The 16517-nt window shown below is 37.3% G+C and overlaps 1 protein-coding gene across 1 annotated transcript in view; it reads right to left on the bottom strand.

Annotated features, from left to right (window-relative positions):
* The window catches only part of cdh24b (cadherin 24, type 2b), a 132360-nt gene that overhangs the window by 60193 nt on the left and 55650 nt on the right, over positions 1 to 16517 (bottom strand). Inside the window, exon 2 of the mRNA XM_079877563.1 lies at positions 13156 to 14860. Coding sequence (XP_079733689.1) covers positions 13156 to 14601 — 1446 coding nt within the window. The 5' untranslated portion in view covers positions 14602 to 14860. The remainder of the gene's footprint in view (positions 1 to 13155; positions 14861 to 16517) is intronic.

Below are 16517 nucleotides of genomic sequence, written 5' to 3'. Positions count from 1 at the left end.
AAGAAGGTTTGTTTCTTCTATTATTCGGTTCTGCTCAATCTGATTTGAAACAGTCGTGTAAGCACTGCTAAAACTAGGTGAGAATGGTGTCTTGTAGTTGATTTCACAAGTTGAGTTGAGCCGCAGTTACAGGTCAGTGGAGTCACACTGCAGCCTGGTTTCACCCACACTCTTACACTAATGCCCTAAGCAAGTTAGTAGGGGTGCTGAGATTATTTGCTGGTGCTGAGAGTCTGAGAATGGTTGTTTTTGTCTGTGTTGTTTTTGTCAGGCTGAGTCGAAACTGATGTAATGCCATCTGACTCAGCTTGGCCAAACACCCGACAACGTCCATCACTCAAATGCCCACGTTTGGCGGTCACATGAGTAGTTGCTTTACATCATCAGCAAGTATTTTTCCAATTTTCTGCTGTTGTTCAGCCTCCTTCATGCATCATTTATGATCAAAATCAAAACCATCTTTATTTGGCACAAGTTTATGCAAATACCAGTGGTTATTAGCATATTCAGCTGAAATATGAAGAAAGAGCGCATGGTTGTTTTTATGAATAGTGTTTAACTTTAATGGGTTGGCTTTGAGGCTGACACCCTATATTTTAGCTTTATTTACTTTAATATTTTCAACAGGGGAGCATGTAGGCAGGAAAAGGGCACCAATGTTGATGCAAATCTCTTTTGCGCATTTAAAGGGCAGTTTGCTCACTTCTATGCCACTGTCTGACAGTGCCAAGACGAGCAACCCTGTGCCAAAACCTAACTAGCAAAAGACAGAGCTTCTTCTTTTTAATTGTTCTGAGTATGACTTTGAGTAGGCTGTATGAATAAAAGTACAATACTACCATGGTGCTTTTCCAGAACACTTTGCATAAAACGTGCCATGCAGTTCAAAAATAGCAAGCGTTAGTCTCCCTGGAGAAATGTTAAGTGCGTTTATTAACCATTAGGGTGCAGTCCTTTTAAAAGTGGTCATCTCTATGCCTTATTCCCTGTAAAGGAGAAAACCCTTTGAAGTAACTCTTCAAGGGGTTTGCCGGGAACAGAGATCACAATTTGCAGTGGTCTGGAATATACATCTAACGTCTCTTGAGGGAGAAGGGAGGCAATGCATCACTATGTTGTTTATGAGGAACATGAAATGAGCAAATTCCATGATTACATAGCTATGGCATAGATTTAAATATAAATTATATTATTGAGTATATATTTTAAATATAATATTTGTAACATTTATATAGAAAATATATTCAAATTTCATTTTTATTTATTTAAAATATTACCCTAATCTTAAATCTGAATGAATAAATAAATATGTGGTGACAATTTTTCAGTGAATCTTTCTGCAAAGACAAGTGACTGTTTTTATGAATTGAATCATTCATGCAAACAATTCGTTCAAAAACACTGATTCATTTGGGAACAAAACCTATGATAAAGTAATTGAATCACTCACTCAATCGATTCGTTCTATAAACATTGATTAATTCAGAAGTGAAATTATTGACTGTGTGTAACTGAATCAACTGAATCAATCGTACTATTTATGCTATATAATTATAATTATATTGTAGAAATAGCAAGATAAGTATTCTAGTATGCAATTCTAAATTCAGCCTGATTCACTCATGAACAAAGTCTTCAAATCATTCTCTCAATTGATTTGCTCAAAATGCTGATTCATTCAGGAATGCCACTACTGTGTTGTTGCTCAGACACATGCACTATTGAATGGAATAATGTCTTTGATATACTGCGTTTTCTCAGCACATATGAAAGAAATTTAATCAAATTAATCATGTATTAATTTGGTTAAAATTTTGAATTGATTGACAGCCCTAATATAATTTTGCAGCTCAAGCTGTTCAAAGACCTGTTCTGACTGTAGCCTCTGGCTTCACACTATAATATTGATGAAGTGCCTTTGCAGTTCACAGGCTGTTAGAATGGCCATCTGAAAAATAAAAATGGTTTTATTCATACCTGCATGAATGTGCACCTTTGCATTTTCATGTTTTAACAGTCTAGGGCACAGGTCAATTCCCCTCCCCTAAAGCTTCACCCTATTCAATAATGTCTCTTCATCTCTCTCTCTCTCTCTCTCTCTCTCTCTCTCTCTCTCTCTCTCTCTCTCAGGGGCAGTGGGCATGGTTAAGTAGAGCGGATGGCCAGCCTCAGCTGAGAGGATTCAGAATAAATATTAGCTCAAGGTCATGCACTGTATTCACACTGGACTATGCATAATCATGAGTTAACCCTCTGCATGACCGTCCCCTGTCTGAGCATGAGCAAAGCCTTACAGTCCTCCAGCTGCAAATCACTGACAGCGAACTAACTCTAAAGCCTTTATACAAGCCAGGCATGTGAGAACCTTATATCATTTCTTCACTGTTGAAACTTGCCCTTACCAGGGTTTTCCAACCTGTGGTCACAGCATGTATTTGACTTTAGGGGAAATTATTATGATTTTACTCTGAACCATAACCAATAATAAATAAATAATAAATAAATAAAATGAAAACTTTAAGGCCATTCACAATGACCAGTGTTTTTAATGGTGAAATAATGCTGAAATAAAATAAAATATAAATATGAGATAAAACTAGCTGAATTAGGCTATAAAAAAGCTCAACTTTTAAAGTAATTTTGAGACCTTTTGAGCTTTTAATTAAAAAGCCATGGGTACCAGACGAAATAAATAACAGACGAAATACAGTTTTAGCCAAAAAAACTTGTTTCTTGTGAAACAATTCTCAGTATTCAGTGAAATAGGTGCAATCAAAAGAAAGGCACGCAACAGATTGAAAATGTGCAGTGATATTCATATGCCAATCAGTAAAATTGAAGGCGCAATATGAGGGTAATTTGGTCCATTTATATTAACTGTGCACAGATGCATAGGGACTTGTGAAGCATATTATTTGTGTGAAAAAATAAAGTTTTCTTTTGTTAGAAAAAGGTTGGGAAATGCAGTATTTCATGATAAAATGCTGTTACACCATAATGTGTTTCATACACATAACGACAAAAGCCAGTTCCATTTTGTCAGTGGAACCCCTTCGTTTAGTCTGCAAAAGGTGTTTTCTGTTATTCAAAAATGTTGATAAAAAATGTAATTCACTGTTATGTGTGCAAACGGAATGGAACTTGTGTAAATTACATGCATGAAATGACTGGTTCAGAATGTTGTGCCTAAAAATAAATAGCGGATTTTACATTTGATGAAAAGCAACTGACTTTTGTGTTTCTGTGCATGATTAAATGCAGTAAAGTGTAACTTCATTTTGTTATGAGATATTGCATTTCGTGTCACATAATTCATTTGGTTCACAAAATTAGTCAGATTACACTTAATGATCCAATAATATGAAAACATTTGATGTTTAACAGTTACACTATCGTTCAAACATTTGGGGCTGGTACGATTTTTTATGTTTTTAAAAGAAGTCTCTTATGCTCACCAAGGATGCATTTGCAGTTATTAGTCTTCAGTGTCACATGATACTTCAGAAATCATTCTAATATGCCAATTTGTTGGTCAAGAAACATTTCGAATTATTATCAATGTTGAAAAAAAGTTGTGCTGATTACTTTTGAGGGAATTGTGATTTTTTTCACTATTCTGATGCACAGAAAATTCAAAAGAACAGCATTATATTTGTAATAGATATATTTTGTAAAATTATAATTGTCTTTACTGTCACTTTTGATCAATTTAATGCATTCATTTTGAATAAAAGTATAAATAAAAAATATATAAATCTCACTGACCCTAAACTTTTAAATGGAATTTTGGACCAATGAGATTTCACAGTGGGTGGGGCTACAAAGCACAACCCTACAGAAATAGAAATAAAGCAATCATCAAAATGTCCTGTTGCTCATTGCAGTCATGACTAAAGGAAAAACTCTACAAAGACCTACATGCAAAAGATCACTTTTATCGCTTGTCAAGTTATTGCATTGTGTTACGCAGGCTGTGTCTCTGTTGTGCGAGTGAATAACAGTCAAAATTACTCTGGAATCAGAAAATAGCAGAATGCCATGTGATAGCACCATTTGTTAGAGAAATTAAAATAAGTTCACATTTACATGTGATGAAAGTGTGGGTAAAGGAAGAAAAAAGCACAAAAAACACTTGTGTGTGGCATTATCTTGATTTGAAAGATACACAGGGAGAGGCAGTGAATAGAATAAAGAGAGAGGAGAGAAGAGAATGGCTTAGACATGTTCTCTTTGAATTTCACTTATAAAAGACTCTCTAGATCCTCCCCCTTCCCCCTCTCCTCTACTTCTCCCACTCTCAGAACAGAAACACGTTTGAATTTCTTCTCCACAGGGGTTTATAATAAAATGGTATTTAACCACGCTCTCATTCGCTCTTTCTTAGCCCTCCTTCTCTCTTGCATCCTACTCTCTCCTTGTTTGCTGTGCTTTATCACTGTGCCTTTTCTCCTTTTTTTTTTGAAAAATAAATAATTTTGCAAGAATCCCTCTCACTGGATTCCAAGGTCATGAGCTTGCATATAGTGGGGTCAAAAGCCTGAAGATACACTGAAAATCAGGGGTTTAAAATCTAATTTAAAGGAAAAGTTCACCCAAAAATAAATATTCTATCATGTACCCTGTCTCACCTTCATGCCTTTCCAAACCTGAATTACTTTCTCTTATTTGCAGAACACAAAGATGATATGAAAAATATTCTTTTTTTGAACAGTTTTTGTTCACAGATTATTATTATTATTATTATTTGCACTTTAGAATACTGATCCAAATAAATAGTACTTCCTTCTGAAGGATTTGGTAATACTTGAGTCATTACTAGTGGGTTACCATGATCTTCACTTTAGAATGAATTATACATTATGCATTATTCATGTTAATTATGAATCTGTATATAGTAGTCCTCTGGGAGGTATGAAAACAATAGTAGTCATTGATTAGCTATAATGAACTACCACTTTTGACTAAGCACTATTTACTAATTTGTTGTACTTGTTAAAGTAATAGTTTCGTGCACATTCCAAAAATCAACATTTCGCTTACTCACCCTCATGTTGTTCCAAACCTGTATGAGTTTTTTTTTCTTCTGTTGAACACAAAAGAAGATATTTTAAAGAATGTTTGTAACCAGACAGTTGACGGTAGCCATTGATTTCCATACACTCTAAAAAATACTGGGTTGTTTAAACACAATTTTGGGTTGAATATGGACAAACTCAAACATGTGGTTAAAAATGTAATTTACGAATTTAACCCAATGGCTGGGTTTGTCCATAGTTGACCCAAATTTGGGTTGAAACAACCCAGCATTTTTTAGAGTGTAGTAGGAAAAAAAAATTCTATGGAAGTCAACGGGTTCCGTCAACTGTCTGGTTACAACATTCTTTATATATTCTTTATACATTATTTTATATACTAGAGTGTTAATATTGCGTTACTCATTTGTTCCTGTGTAGTTATTCATCAATGACAAAATAGTATTCTAAAATGTTTGTGAAACTGACCATGTTCGACTCATTTGTACAGACAATCAGAAGTTTTTGGTTCCATTGAAGTCCAAGATGCTCTTTGAGTTGTTCTTAAATCACACTGGAGAACATGATCATCAAGTTTGGAGTCGACAAAACCAAATACTGAGAGTCTGAGGCATTCTGAAAATGCTACTTTTCACTATTATTATGCTGATAATTTTCACTAATGATCTTAGACTTTTGGACCCCACTGTTTGTGTTTTCCGCGTTGACCCTCTCTTCCCCTCTTGCGAGCATTTCCAGCTCATTTGCTCCGCGGCATTAACATTCCGACATTTTCTCATTCCTAGCCCATCTCTCTGTCCATCCGTCATCTCCGCCGCCCACCCCATCGCTCACCTCGGCATCTCAGCATCATTCCCGCATCTTCCTTTATCATTTACCTGTGTGCTCCTCTTTCTCTCTCTAATTGCTCTCTCTCTCTCTTGCTGAGCTCCAGCCTGGAGGCTAAATGATTTTCACTGCAAGAGACAGAGTGAAAGAAAACACAAAGCCGTTCCGAAAGAGACATTGCGCAATTATTACTGATGATCTCTCTCGCAGCGTGTGTGTGCTGTAACTGTTGCCCCTGCATGCTCTCTTTTCTGTCGCTCACCCTCTGTGTCTTATTCTCACTTTATTCTCATTTTCACTCAGCCCCCCCTCCCTTGCTTTGTAGTGATATTTAATTCTATTTGGATGTGCAGTGTTTTAGAACAACTTGTTGGCCATGCTTTTAGGAATAATAAGAGGCAAGCCGTGTGTGTGTGTGTGTGTGTGTATGGTTGTGTGTGTGTGGCCAGATCACGCACGCTACGCCATTTTGGCCCCCCAAGAGACCCACCCCATTAAAATGCCAGTGACAGCCACCATCTACCCCTGCCAACACCTAACATATTCAAAATGCTCCCCAAGTGCTCAGGAAATGAGAAATATAATAACCCAGTGTGCCAGAGCTGCAAACGCATACACAGCACGAAATTTGCACATGCTCCAAGGTTACTCAATTTCACCAGCTTGGAGCTCCACGGTGGCATCCTAACATCATCTTTTTCATCCCGAAAATGCGCTTTGTGCTACAAACGTGCTCCTGTTGAATTCGGTTATAGGTTTTATCAACAGATTGTCTCAGATCTTTGTGTGTTTTGTGCAAAGCAGCGCAGGTGGATTCGCAGAGAATCTGCGAGGATCCCTCATGACAGTCGGGGGCCCTGGAGCTTGCGGAAGGTGTGCAGGGGTTCAGGCAGCTGGTTGATGATGCAGTGTGTTGTTCCTCCAAGCAACAGCTTGAAAGGAGGGCGTAATACATTACAGGTTGCCTGTAGGACCCACCAGCACCGGAGCATACGGTAAGAACACAAGGGCATCAACACGCTCTATCACACACACAAACACACTTAACATTAATTCATGACAAACAGGTTGCTTCAGTCCAGGGATGGACTGGGACTCAAAGGCCGACACCGGACCATCACAACCCACTGCGGATAATTTCCCACTTCACCAGTGAAGCCCTTTTTTCACTTCAGCGGAAAAACTAAATTGGCAATTGTGCAATAAATTTTGAAAAGAAAAAAACACAGAATTGTGAGATATAAAGCCAGATTGCCAGAAGTCAGAATTTGAGATATAATTTCACACCTGCGCGAAATAACAACAGCGTTTTTAGATATTAAGTCACAATGTGAGAAGTCATAATATAAGATATAAATTCACAGCTGTGAGATATAACGGCACATTTTCAGATATAATCTCATATTGCGAGATATAAAGCCACATTATGATAATTCATATTATTTCAGATATTAATTCACATTATGTGATATAAAGTCACATTGAGAGAAGTCATATAAGATATAAATTCTCAACTGTGAGCTATAACGGCACATTTTCAAACATAGTCATAGTACGTGATATAAAAAATTATTGTGACATAAAACTTCCCAATCTTGGGAAATAAACTCACATTGTGAGATGTTCTGTATAAGCCACATTGTGGTTAGTCATAATATGATATATTAATTCATAACTGTGAGATATAATGGCACATTTTCAGATATAAAGTCACATTTTAAACTATAAAGCCACATTGCGATAAGTCATATTATGAGATATAAATTCACTACCGTGATATACTGACACATTTTCAGTTTAGAGATATTAAGTCACAATTATGATATAAAATCACCATTTTGAGAAATAAAGTTGCAATCGTGAGAAGATATAAAGTCACTTTATGCAAAAAAGGTCATATTGTGGGATATAAATATAAATATAAAATATAAAGTCAGTTGTGAGACATAAAGTCACATTTATATGACTTTACATTGTTTACACTGTGTGATATAAAGTAATCTTGTAAGAAATAAAATTAATTTCGAGAAATAAAGTCAGAATTACCTTTTTTTAAGCATTTCCTTAGTGGTGGAACCAAGATTCCAAATTCACATGCATGTACTGCAACACAAACTTCCAAACTACCTTTCCAGAGATTTAATGTGAACATTTGAACCCCATTTCAGTGTACTGTACTTAATGTCTTATATAGCCTTTAACATTGCAAAGGCAGCACAAAAAATATACAATAAATTAAATATCATTGATACTATTGAGTGATCCGATTTTCAATAGACAGGAGACTTTGACAGATTAAGAAGTCTCATATTTGAACATAATTTTTCAATAAACTAGCAAAGGGTCCGTTTGATTGCTGTTATTATGAGCTTTTACTGACTTTATTCAGCTGACCTGTGCAGCACGGTGCTATTAATATAACACCATACCCCCGCCCACCATGTTTGGCTTCTAGCAGGTGAGGAGACTCATGGGCAGACAAATAGTAGCAGAAAAGCGATGGGGCAGCCAGCGGCAGGAAAGGAGTACAACACCCTGCGGTCAGTCAATGAATGATGCCTGGTGGTAACATCACAGTCTGCTACAAGGTCACTTTCAAAAACCTCAACACTTCTGATGAAACAAATTCCTAACCATTAATCAGGATCCATATAATTCCTCAAAAACAAGCCTCTTTTGAATGCATGAAACAGAAGTAGTGGATAACCCCAGTCTAAACTAAGATCTACACTCAGTGAGACCCGAATCGGAAATATCAAGATACTGTTGGAGCAAAAGGTTTCAAAAGCCACCCGACTGGAGATAGCAGAACTGCCATGAAATTACAGAAATCAAGTGTTTGTGAGTGTTTTTTAATGGATTTCATAAAGCATTTGCAACACATTTTATGGTGTTTTGATGCACTTGCCATGAGAGGATTTGGAAATTCGAAATGAAGAAAGTGAAAGATCAAAGCTCAAAATGCTGTTTAGAGATTCTCCTGGACAGAGCGCTTATGGTCTGAGGAGATTCCTGAAGACCTAAGTGGATTTGTTATTATTTAACAAACAATTATTTAGGACTAATGGCTGCTACCTCTCATTTTTAGCTCTCTGTTAGTCTCATCAGTTCATTCAGCTGGATGAATTACTGTACATAAAAACATTACAGCTGCTTGTGTAGTTAACTTACACTTAAGTAAACTTACACTAAAACTAACCCTTCCCAGACCTCCTCACTTTTCAGTAATTTCAGTTCTATCAGAGCTTGAAGTGGGGAAAATCAGATTTAAATTTGCTTTAAAAATTGGTATTGCCACCTAGACCGACATCTACCTACCTATCTATCTCATTCAGAATTTAATTGAAAAAGTCTTTTTAAATCCAATTTAACGACAGATGGACGGACAGACGGAATTACGGATGGACGGACAGACTGATAGACACCAGATAAATAGATGCCAAACAAGTTGCTGACAAAACAACTGTGGAATTTTTAATCTGATTTGTAAACCACAGCATTTTGAATCAAAGCTAATCAAACTAAATTCAGAGGAGGGTAAAGTGCTGAGACATAATCAAGAGAAACCAAGCACCAAAACATCACTTCTACAAACACAAAACCCCACAGAGGAATTATGGTGTTTGCAAACACTTCAAGTACCAAATCTCAATCATTCCACTTTGTACATCCTTTGCACCTTTGTACGTCCACCTTTGTACATTGTGCATTGTACATGCATTTTGTACATCCAAATTATGCCTGTTAGGAACATCCTAGGGAGACCCACGGCTTTATGAGACCACTGTTCTGATAGGTTCATAGTGCAAATTTATTTCCCCCATGCATCACACCCTGCCACTGCTTCTGAATGCAAAAAATGTGCTAATTTATGTCCATACATTAAGATCAAGAAGGAAATGCATTCATTACGGAGTTACAGAGGAGCATATATTGTTATCATAAAGCCCCTGCATATGCTCACTGGCAATGAGTCCTCTGACATAAACATATGGATGCTTGTTATGCCAACCCCCCAATTTGATTATCATTTAACGCAACCATAATTGCGTATAATTGATGTTACCTACCATAAAATATGTTAAAATGCATAATGGGCCAGTGCTGTATTTATAGACGCCGTAATGAGTATATGAACGCGCGCTCCAAATGCTGAATCTGTGCTTAGTATCACACTGTAGATTGAGTACGCAGCGGCACTTGGCACGTCTGCCGCGGGGCTACATAGTTCACTTCAGCCCTTTATTAAATCATAATCATCTCAGTTATAAGGCGCAGCAAAACACGTCCCCGTTGATTCGACAGGCAGCAGTGCAGGCGGCTCCGCATAGGGCCGAAGCAGCAAGATTAAACATCCGTAAGAGCATTAGGACACATAAGAGCATTAGGAGTGTACGTACACACACAACACATGCTCAGGCTCTGAACGGGTTCAGCCGCAGTGTTAGATACCGTGAAGGATGCTCAGAGAGCAGGGAACTATCAGTGACAGCATTGCCACCTGTTAAGCACACCACATTGGCTCTAATGACATACAGGACTGTCCATCTGTAGTAATGGTCAACAGCACCTAAGGCATTTTCAGTCTCATAATTCCCCATTCCTTCTTCCCGCTGCTTTCTTTCGCTCTCTCTTTTTCTTTCTGCTGTCCACGAGGCCCTAATGAAGATCAATGCTTGTCTTCTTACCCACTCTAAACAGTGATCAAATGTGTCTAAAACTATTGGGTGGATGTGTCTGGCTCTGAAGCTGGGTTTTAACAGCACAGGGGGTTCCATTAAATGCTGCAGGAGATATCACACAGACAGGAAGACGTCCCAGAAGAGAATGCAAGAGGGTTTTTTTTATATCCCACAGTGCTGTCTGACTGCCTCAGGCACACACGCAGAATCATCATCATTCATTTACTCAATGTATTACCCCACCGCCTTCCCCAGCCACTCAAACTGCAGCTCAGGGGGAAAGGAAGAGGAAAAAGACGAAAGAGAGGAATGAGAGAGATAGAGAGAGAGAGAGAGAGAGAGAGAGAGAGAGAGAGAGAGAGAGAGAGAGAGAGAGAGAGAGAGAGAGAGAGAGAGATACAAATATACAGTGCCAGTCAAAGTTTTGGACACATCTGATTGAATGCATGTTTCTCATCATCATAAAGATCTTTTCATCTGAAGGCTTTGGAATTAAATACTTGGAAGGTCTTTATAAATCTTGGTAACACTTTGCAATAAGGTTCATTAGTTAACATTAGTTAATGTATTAACTAAAATGAACTAACCATGAGCAATACATGTGTTACTGTATTCGTTAATCTTTGTTAATGTTAGTTTATAAAAATAAAGCTATTCATTGTTTGTTCATGTTAGTTCACAGTGCATTAACTAATGCTAACAACATTTTTAATAAAGTATTAGTAAATGTTGAAATTAACATGAACAAAGATTAATAAATGCTGTATAAGTGCAGTTTATTATTAGTCCATGCTAATTAATGTAGTATAATGTTAACTAATGAACCTTATTGTAAAGTGTTACTAAAATATTTTTCTAATAAAGAAAATAAATTAAAGAGAATAAATTATTCTTAAAAGAAAAAAAAACATTCACTTAATTTACTTTTTAAAAATTAAGCTTAATTGCCTGAATTTATAATCTAACACAAAAAAGCAAATGTAACTAAGAAGATGTTTAAATATTTTCACTGGATAACAGGACAATTTAGCAGTATCTGTATTACTGTATATGAAATATAAATACATTTTTAAATTCTTTACAAAAAAATAAATATTACATTAAAAATGTAATGACAATTAAAAATAATAAATATATGTATAAAATAATATATTTTTAAAAAAAATGGTGGAGTTCACATCATGACGTGTGAGAGAAGATTTACAAAGCTGTTATCAAGAAAATGGTGGCTACGGTGGCGAAAAAATAAAATATAGTTTATAGTTTAGTATATATAGTTTTGTTTGACATTTTCCGTCACTGCGTAATTCAAATATATATAAAAAATGTTGTAATCATTTTGATACTTTAATATTTATTCTAAAGATCGTGATTAAGAATGTATGTCTAAGGTATGTCTAAAATTTGACAGGTACTGTAAGTCATGCACACAGTTCACCACTTTGACCCCCAAACTGGGTCAGTAACAGTGCATGAGGGCAGGTAACGTAAACTTTTCATGCTCCACCACCGGGCTTTTGATATTCTGATGAGAAGAGCAATTGTTCATCACAGCACATACTGTAGCTTTAGCAGAGTAGAATCAGCGGCTGATTAAGAGGCTGATTGAAACATAATTCTGTAACCTGCAGAGTTCGGCTTCCTCAATCCTCAGGATTCAAACAGACAAAGATAGCAAGAAAAAAAAGACTGGGATAATGTGTCTAATGCTATTTAGATCATTGGTGTGATAAACGTTCAGACAAGATGTTCTGTGGGAGACGTCTTTCAGTCTCAGTGTGTGAGCTTTTTTTTCACCAATTCGCTGTGTTGAGGGTCATACTGGTTAGTGATCTTTGATTTATTTTATTTGATCAGCTCATTATTTAATTAGGATAAGTGGTTATTTAGATATATTAAAAATAATGTCTATTTAAAGTTGATAGCAATGAGTTGTGTCATTTACAGAAGAATGTTTTGTTCATAAAATGAATGTCAATGGGGGTCAAAACAACTCTGGACCTCAGTCTTACGTTGTATGGGGGTGGGGGGGAGCGTTGTTTGTGTTTCACAGAATAAATGGGGGTGGGGTTGTGTTTCACAGAAGAACTAAAGTCAAACACTATTCTTCAAAATTTTGGGGTCAGCAAATATGTTTTTAAATAAATTCATATTTTTTCAGCAAAGATGTATTAAATTGATCAAAAGTGCCAGTTAAGACATGTATAATGTAACAAAAGATTTCAATTTCAACAACAAAACAGCTGCTGTTTTGAACTTTCGATTCATCAAAGACTCCTGATAATAAATGTTTCTTGAGCAACAAATCAGCATATAAGAACGATTGCTGAATGATCAAGTAACACTAAAGACTGGACCAATGGGGGCTGAAAAATCAGCTTTGCCAACATAGGAATAAATGACATTTTATTTATGTTGTATTATTTCACAATATTACGTTTTTTACAGTATTTTTGATCAAATAAAAAGTCTTTAAAAAAAATAAGAAAATTCTTACTGACCCCAAACTTTTGCTGCATGCCTGTATTGATGTGGCATTGAGTAAATTCAGTTTTAAAAATTTACATTTTTGACTAAACCATCCCTTTAATAGAATCATAATGGGTTCTTACCCTTCCAATGAGCACTGGTTCTGGACCAGCATACTCCTCAATGACAAAGAACTGGTTCCAGATCCAGCTTCGGCGCCTTCTAGATCGAGCGATTTCCCCTTTTTGTTGATTCCGCCCCTCATCTTCATCCTCATCCATTTCCTGGAAAACAAGGCCCTGTCCACCTCTGCCAAGGCGAGAGTCCACAGTCATCTCTCCGCTCTCCTCCACTTCCTTCCTTCCCCATTCTGGATCTGGTGGGAGTTTTAGGATGTGACTGCTGTCAATGGGTTCTGAAATTTTAATCAATGGATTCTGAGTGACACTTAATGGCATAAGAGTGCTCTGATCTGATTCCTCTTCAACATCAAGACTCCTCTCAGTCAATGAGCTGAAAATGTCAGGATGAAGTCCTGAGTCGATCTGAGACGGAGTGTGTGATATGCCCATATTTCTCTGACCAGCGAAGGGATTCGTCTCGGTGCTGGGCATGATCTCACTTTGGGGAGTTGATGCTATGTGAGTCGTGAAGTGTTTGTACTTCCATGAAGCAGTGACTGGAACACCTCTCACCTCCGTTTTTCTGTCCTCCTCTCCTAGCTCCTTATTGAATCCGCTAAATTGTTTAAAGAGAGTGTGAACAGTTTGATCCGAATTTAGACTGGCATTTGTAAAAGTGCTTGAATGTAGCTCCGCGGTCTGGTTATCCACGTTATAAAGTTCAGGAGCACCTGTCCTGTCTTGTTTTTTCATCTGACTGTGATCCATGTTGATCAGATCCCTTTTCCTGCTGTGACTCATTTTGCCTAGAATATTTAGACCTGGAACACTCTGAAGCTGTGAATTCACAATCCGTACAAGGTTTTCTTTAGATATTAGTTTTAATAAGCTTCCAGTGAGATTCAATTTTCGAGGCGAATCTGGAGTGACTATCTTTGTACCAGCTGTAGCGTGAATGGCAAAATTTGAACTCAGTCTGGATCTTGAAGGGATTTTGAATCTTGTTCTATTGAAGTGCATGCCAGAGGTTGTCCTGTGGTGCTTTGGGATCCATTTCTCAACTCTTCCACCTTTCCTTGTGTTATTTCTGCTCCTTTTTAACTCTAAAATGTCTCTAGAGTCATCAATTGGTGCTTGTACCTTAAAATCCGCTTGACCTGAGTCTTCATTTATTTCTACAGGTGGTTTGGCATTGAACCCAAAGTTTTCCTTGGTGAAGACGGGAGAAGATCCATGGCTCTGGTGAGCTGTAATCTGCTCTTCAATTTCCTCAGGAGCAATCAGTTCTTTGAGTCTTGTCATTGTATTTCCATTCCTCTCCAAGCTTGCATCCCATTGGTCAGTTGCTCCATTTCCTGTATGCTGGGTCTGAATTGAGCTCACCCCTCTTCTCCGAACAATCTTACTGACACAGGCTCCTCCTACAAAACAGAGGGACACCAATAGGAGCAGCCTTCTGTCAATCATGTTGTCTTATTATGATGTATTAATTTAAACAACAACTGATGAAAAGACGTGTTCGCTTTCCAGTTGTCTTCATTCTTTCGTCTTTCTCTTCTCACTCTCCTTCACTTATTCCTCCATTACACCACCTTCATCCAGCTCGGGAGAGTGTACGTCAGTCACTGTTGTGTTCACTTTATGTATCTCCCTCTATCTAGCAGAGCTTCTGTGTTTTGGTGCCGGTGAAACGTTTTACTCAGTTTCCCACAGAGGGTTGGATGCCCTGAGAGAAAAGATAAAGATAATTAAGTTAAAACTTTAATCATTGCGGTATGTTAATTAAAAGTGGAACGACATGGCAAAGTAGCAGAACACACAGCCAGGCTGATCCATTTACGTATGAGTAATCGCAAGACAGTAACGTCGGCATCATCATTACAATTCAATATGAGCCAAGGTGGCTGATATTTTCTTGTACTGCCAGATGTCTAAGGCATCATCAGAAGACTTATAGGAAAATTGTGTTATGGCATTTCATTTGCGCTTATCGGAGACAGGTCTGGTCGGCAGCGCACACAGTGGCGCTCCGGATCTTATATCTGAGTCTACTGTGTAATAAAAGCAAAACTACACAGAGATACAAAACAAAAAGCAGAGATACACATACATAAATCATTGATGCTCTTATTGGCTTTTATATATGTTCAATCCCTTTCACATCAGAGGTGCTTTGATATATCTTTGGTCAAATTACAAGATGTCTTAAAATGATTTAGAATAAGACAAAACAAGCTTGAAAATAAGCTCAAACAGGCAGACCAGGGATCTCATGGTCTTTGAAAACTTGGATGTATGAAGGAATTTTAAAAGTGTGATTTTAAGACCTGGAAAAGTCACGGAAATGAATAAAACCTTATAAATGATAACAGGACAGTGGCATTAACACCAGTGATCATGTAGCGTCTGGAAAGACTGGTCCTCAATTACATCAAGACTGCTCTCCCACCCACTTACGGTTATCGCCAGTACCGTTATATTGCGACACCCCTAGTGTGTACAGTACCATGCAATGACAATAAAAGGAATCTTAATCTTATTAATCTTAAAGTTATGGAAAATGTTCCAATGGACAAATTTTTCTAGTTATGTCAAGCTCTTTGGGGATAGAAATTGCTATTTGTGAGTAAAACCATGTAATCACAAATGACTAGAAAAGTCATAAAAAGTGTAGTAAAAAGTGTAAACCCTGAAAATTATTCAGTTATTGAAACTTCTAGAATTTGATTATTTTATCTTAATATACTTCCACTCTCACTTTCTTTAAATAAAAAAGGTTTAAAATTAGCAATTTTTGTTACAGTAAGGCCTGGTTTTACAAACAGGGCTTAGATTAAGCCAGGAATTGGCCTTAGTTCAATTAGGATATTTAAATAGCTTCTTGTGGCGAGCAGGACGAGGCCGAGGGCCGTGAAAGAACGGCGTGATTAATAATGAGTGACACCTGTGCGACGCACCGGTCTCGTATCTCTCACGGAGGAACGGAAGCATAAAAGGAGGAGCGACGACAGTGAAGGACGAGAGAGGACAGGCCTGGACTTTACGTTGTTTTGTTTATGTTTTATTATGTGTGTGCGCGGCAGTCGGCCGTGAGGGGCTGCAGTCTTTACTTTCTTTTTGTATTTGTTTATTAATTAAAGTTGTTAAATGTTCGCTGGTTCCCGCCTCCTTCTTCCCATAACAACGAACTGCGTTACACTTTTATAAACATGCCTTAGAAAAAAAAACATTGTGTGCATTTTGAGACAAAACAATAGGTCAGTGCAAGTTGCTTTCAGTTAAAGGTGGTATCAGTGATTTCAGGCCCAAAAATATATATATTTTTTTCCTAACGATCCGCTAGCTGCCCGCCCCATAAGCATGCCGTCAAAAAACCGCGTCTC

Source organism: Squalius cephalus (assembly GCF_949319135.1).
Source record: "Squalius cephalus genome assembly, chromosome: 7".
Lineage (NCBI taxonomy): Eukaryota > Metazoa > Chordata > Actinopteri > Cypriniformes > Leuciscidae > Squalius > Squalius cephalus.
Note: the sequence above shows the minus strand (reverse complement) of the source record. Positions and strands in the feature narration are given on the sequence as shown.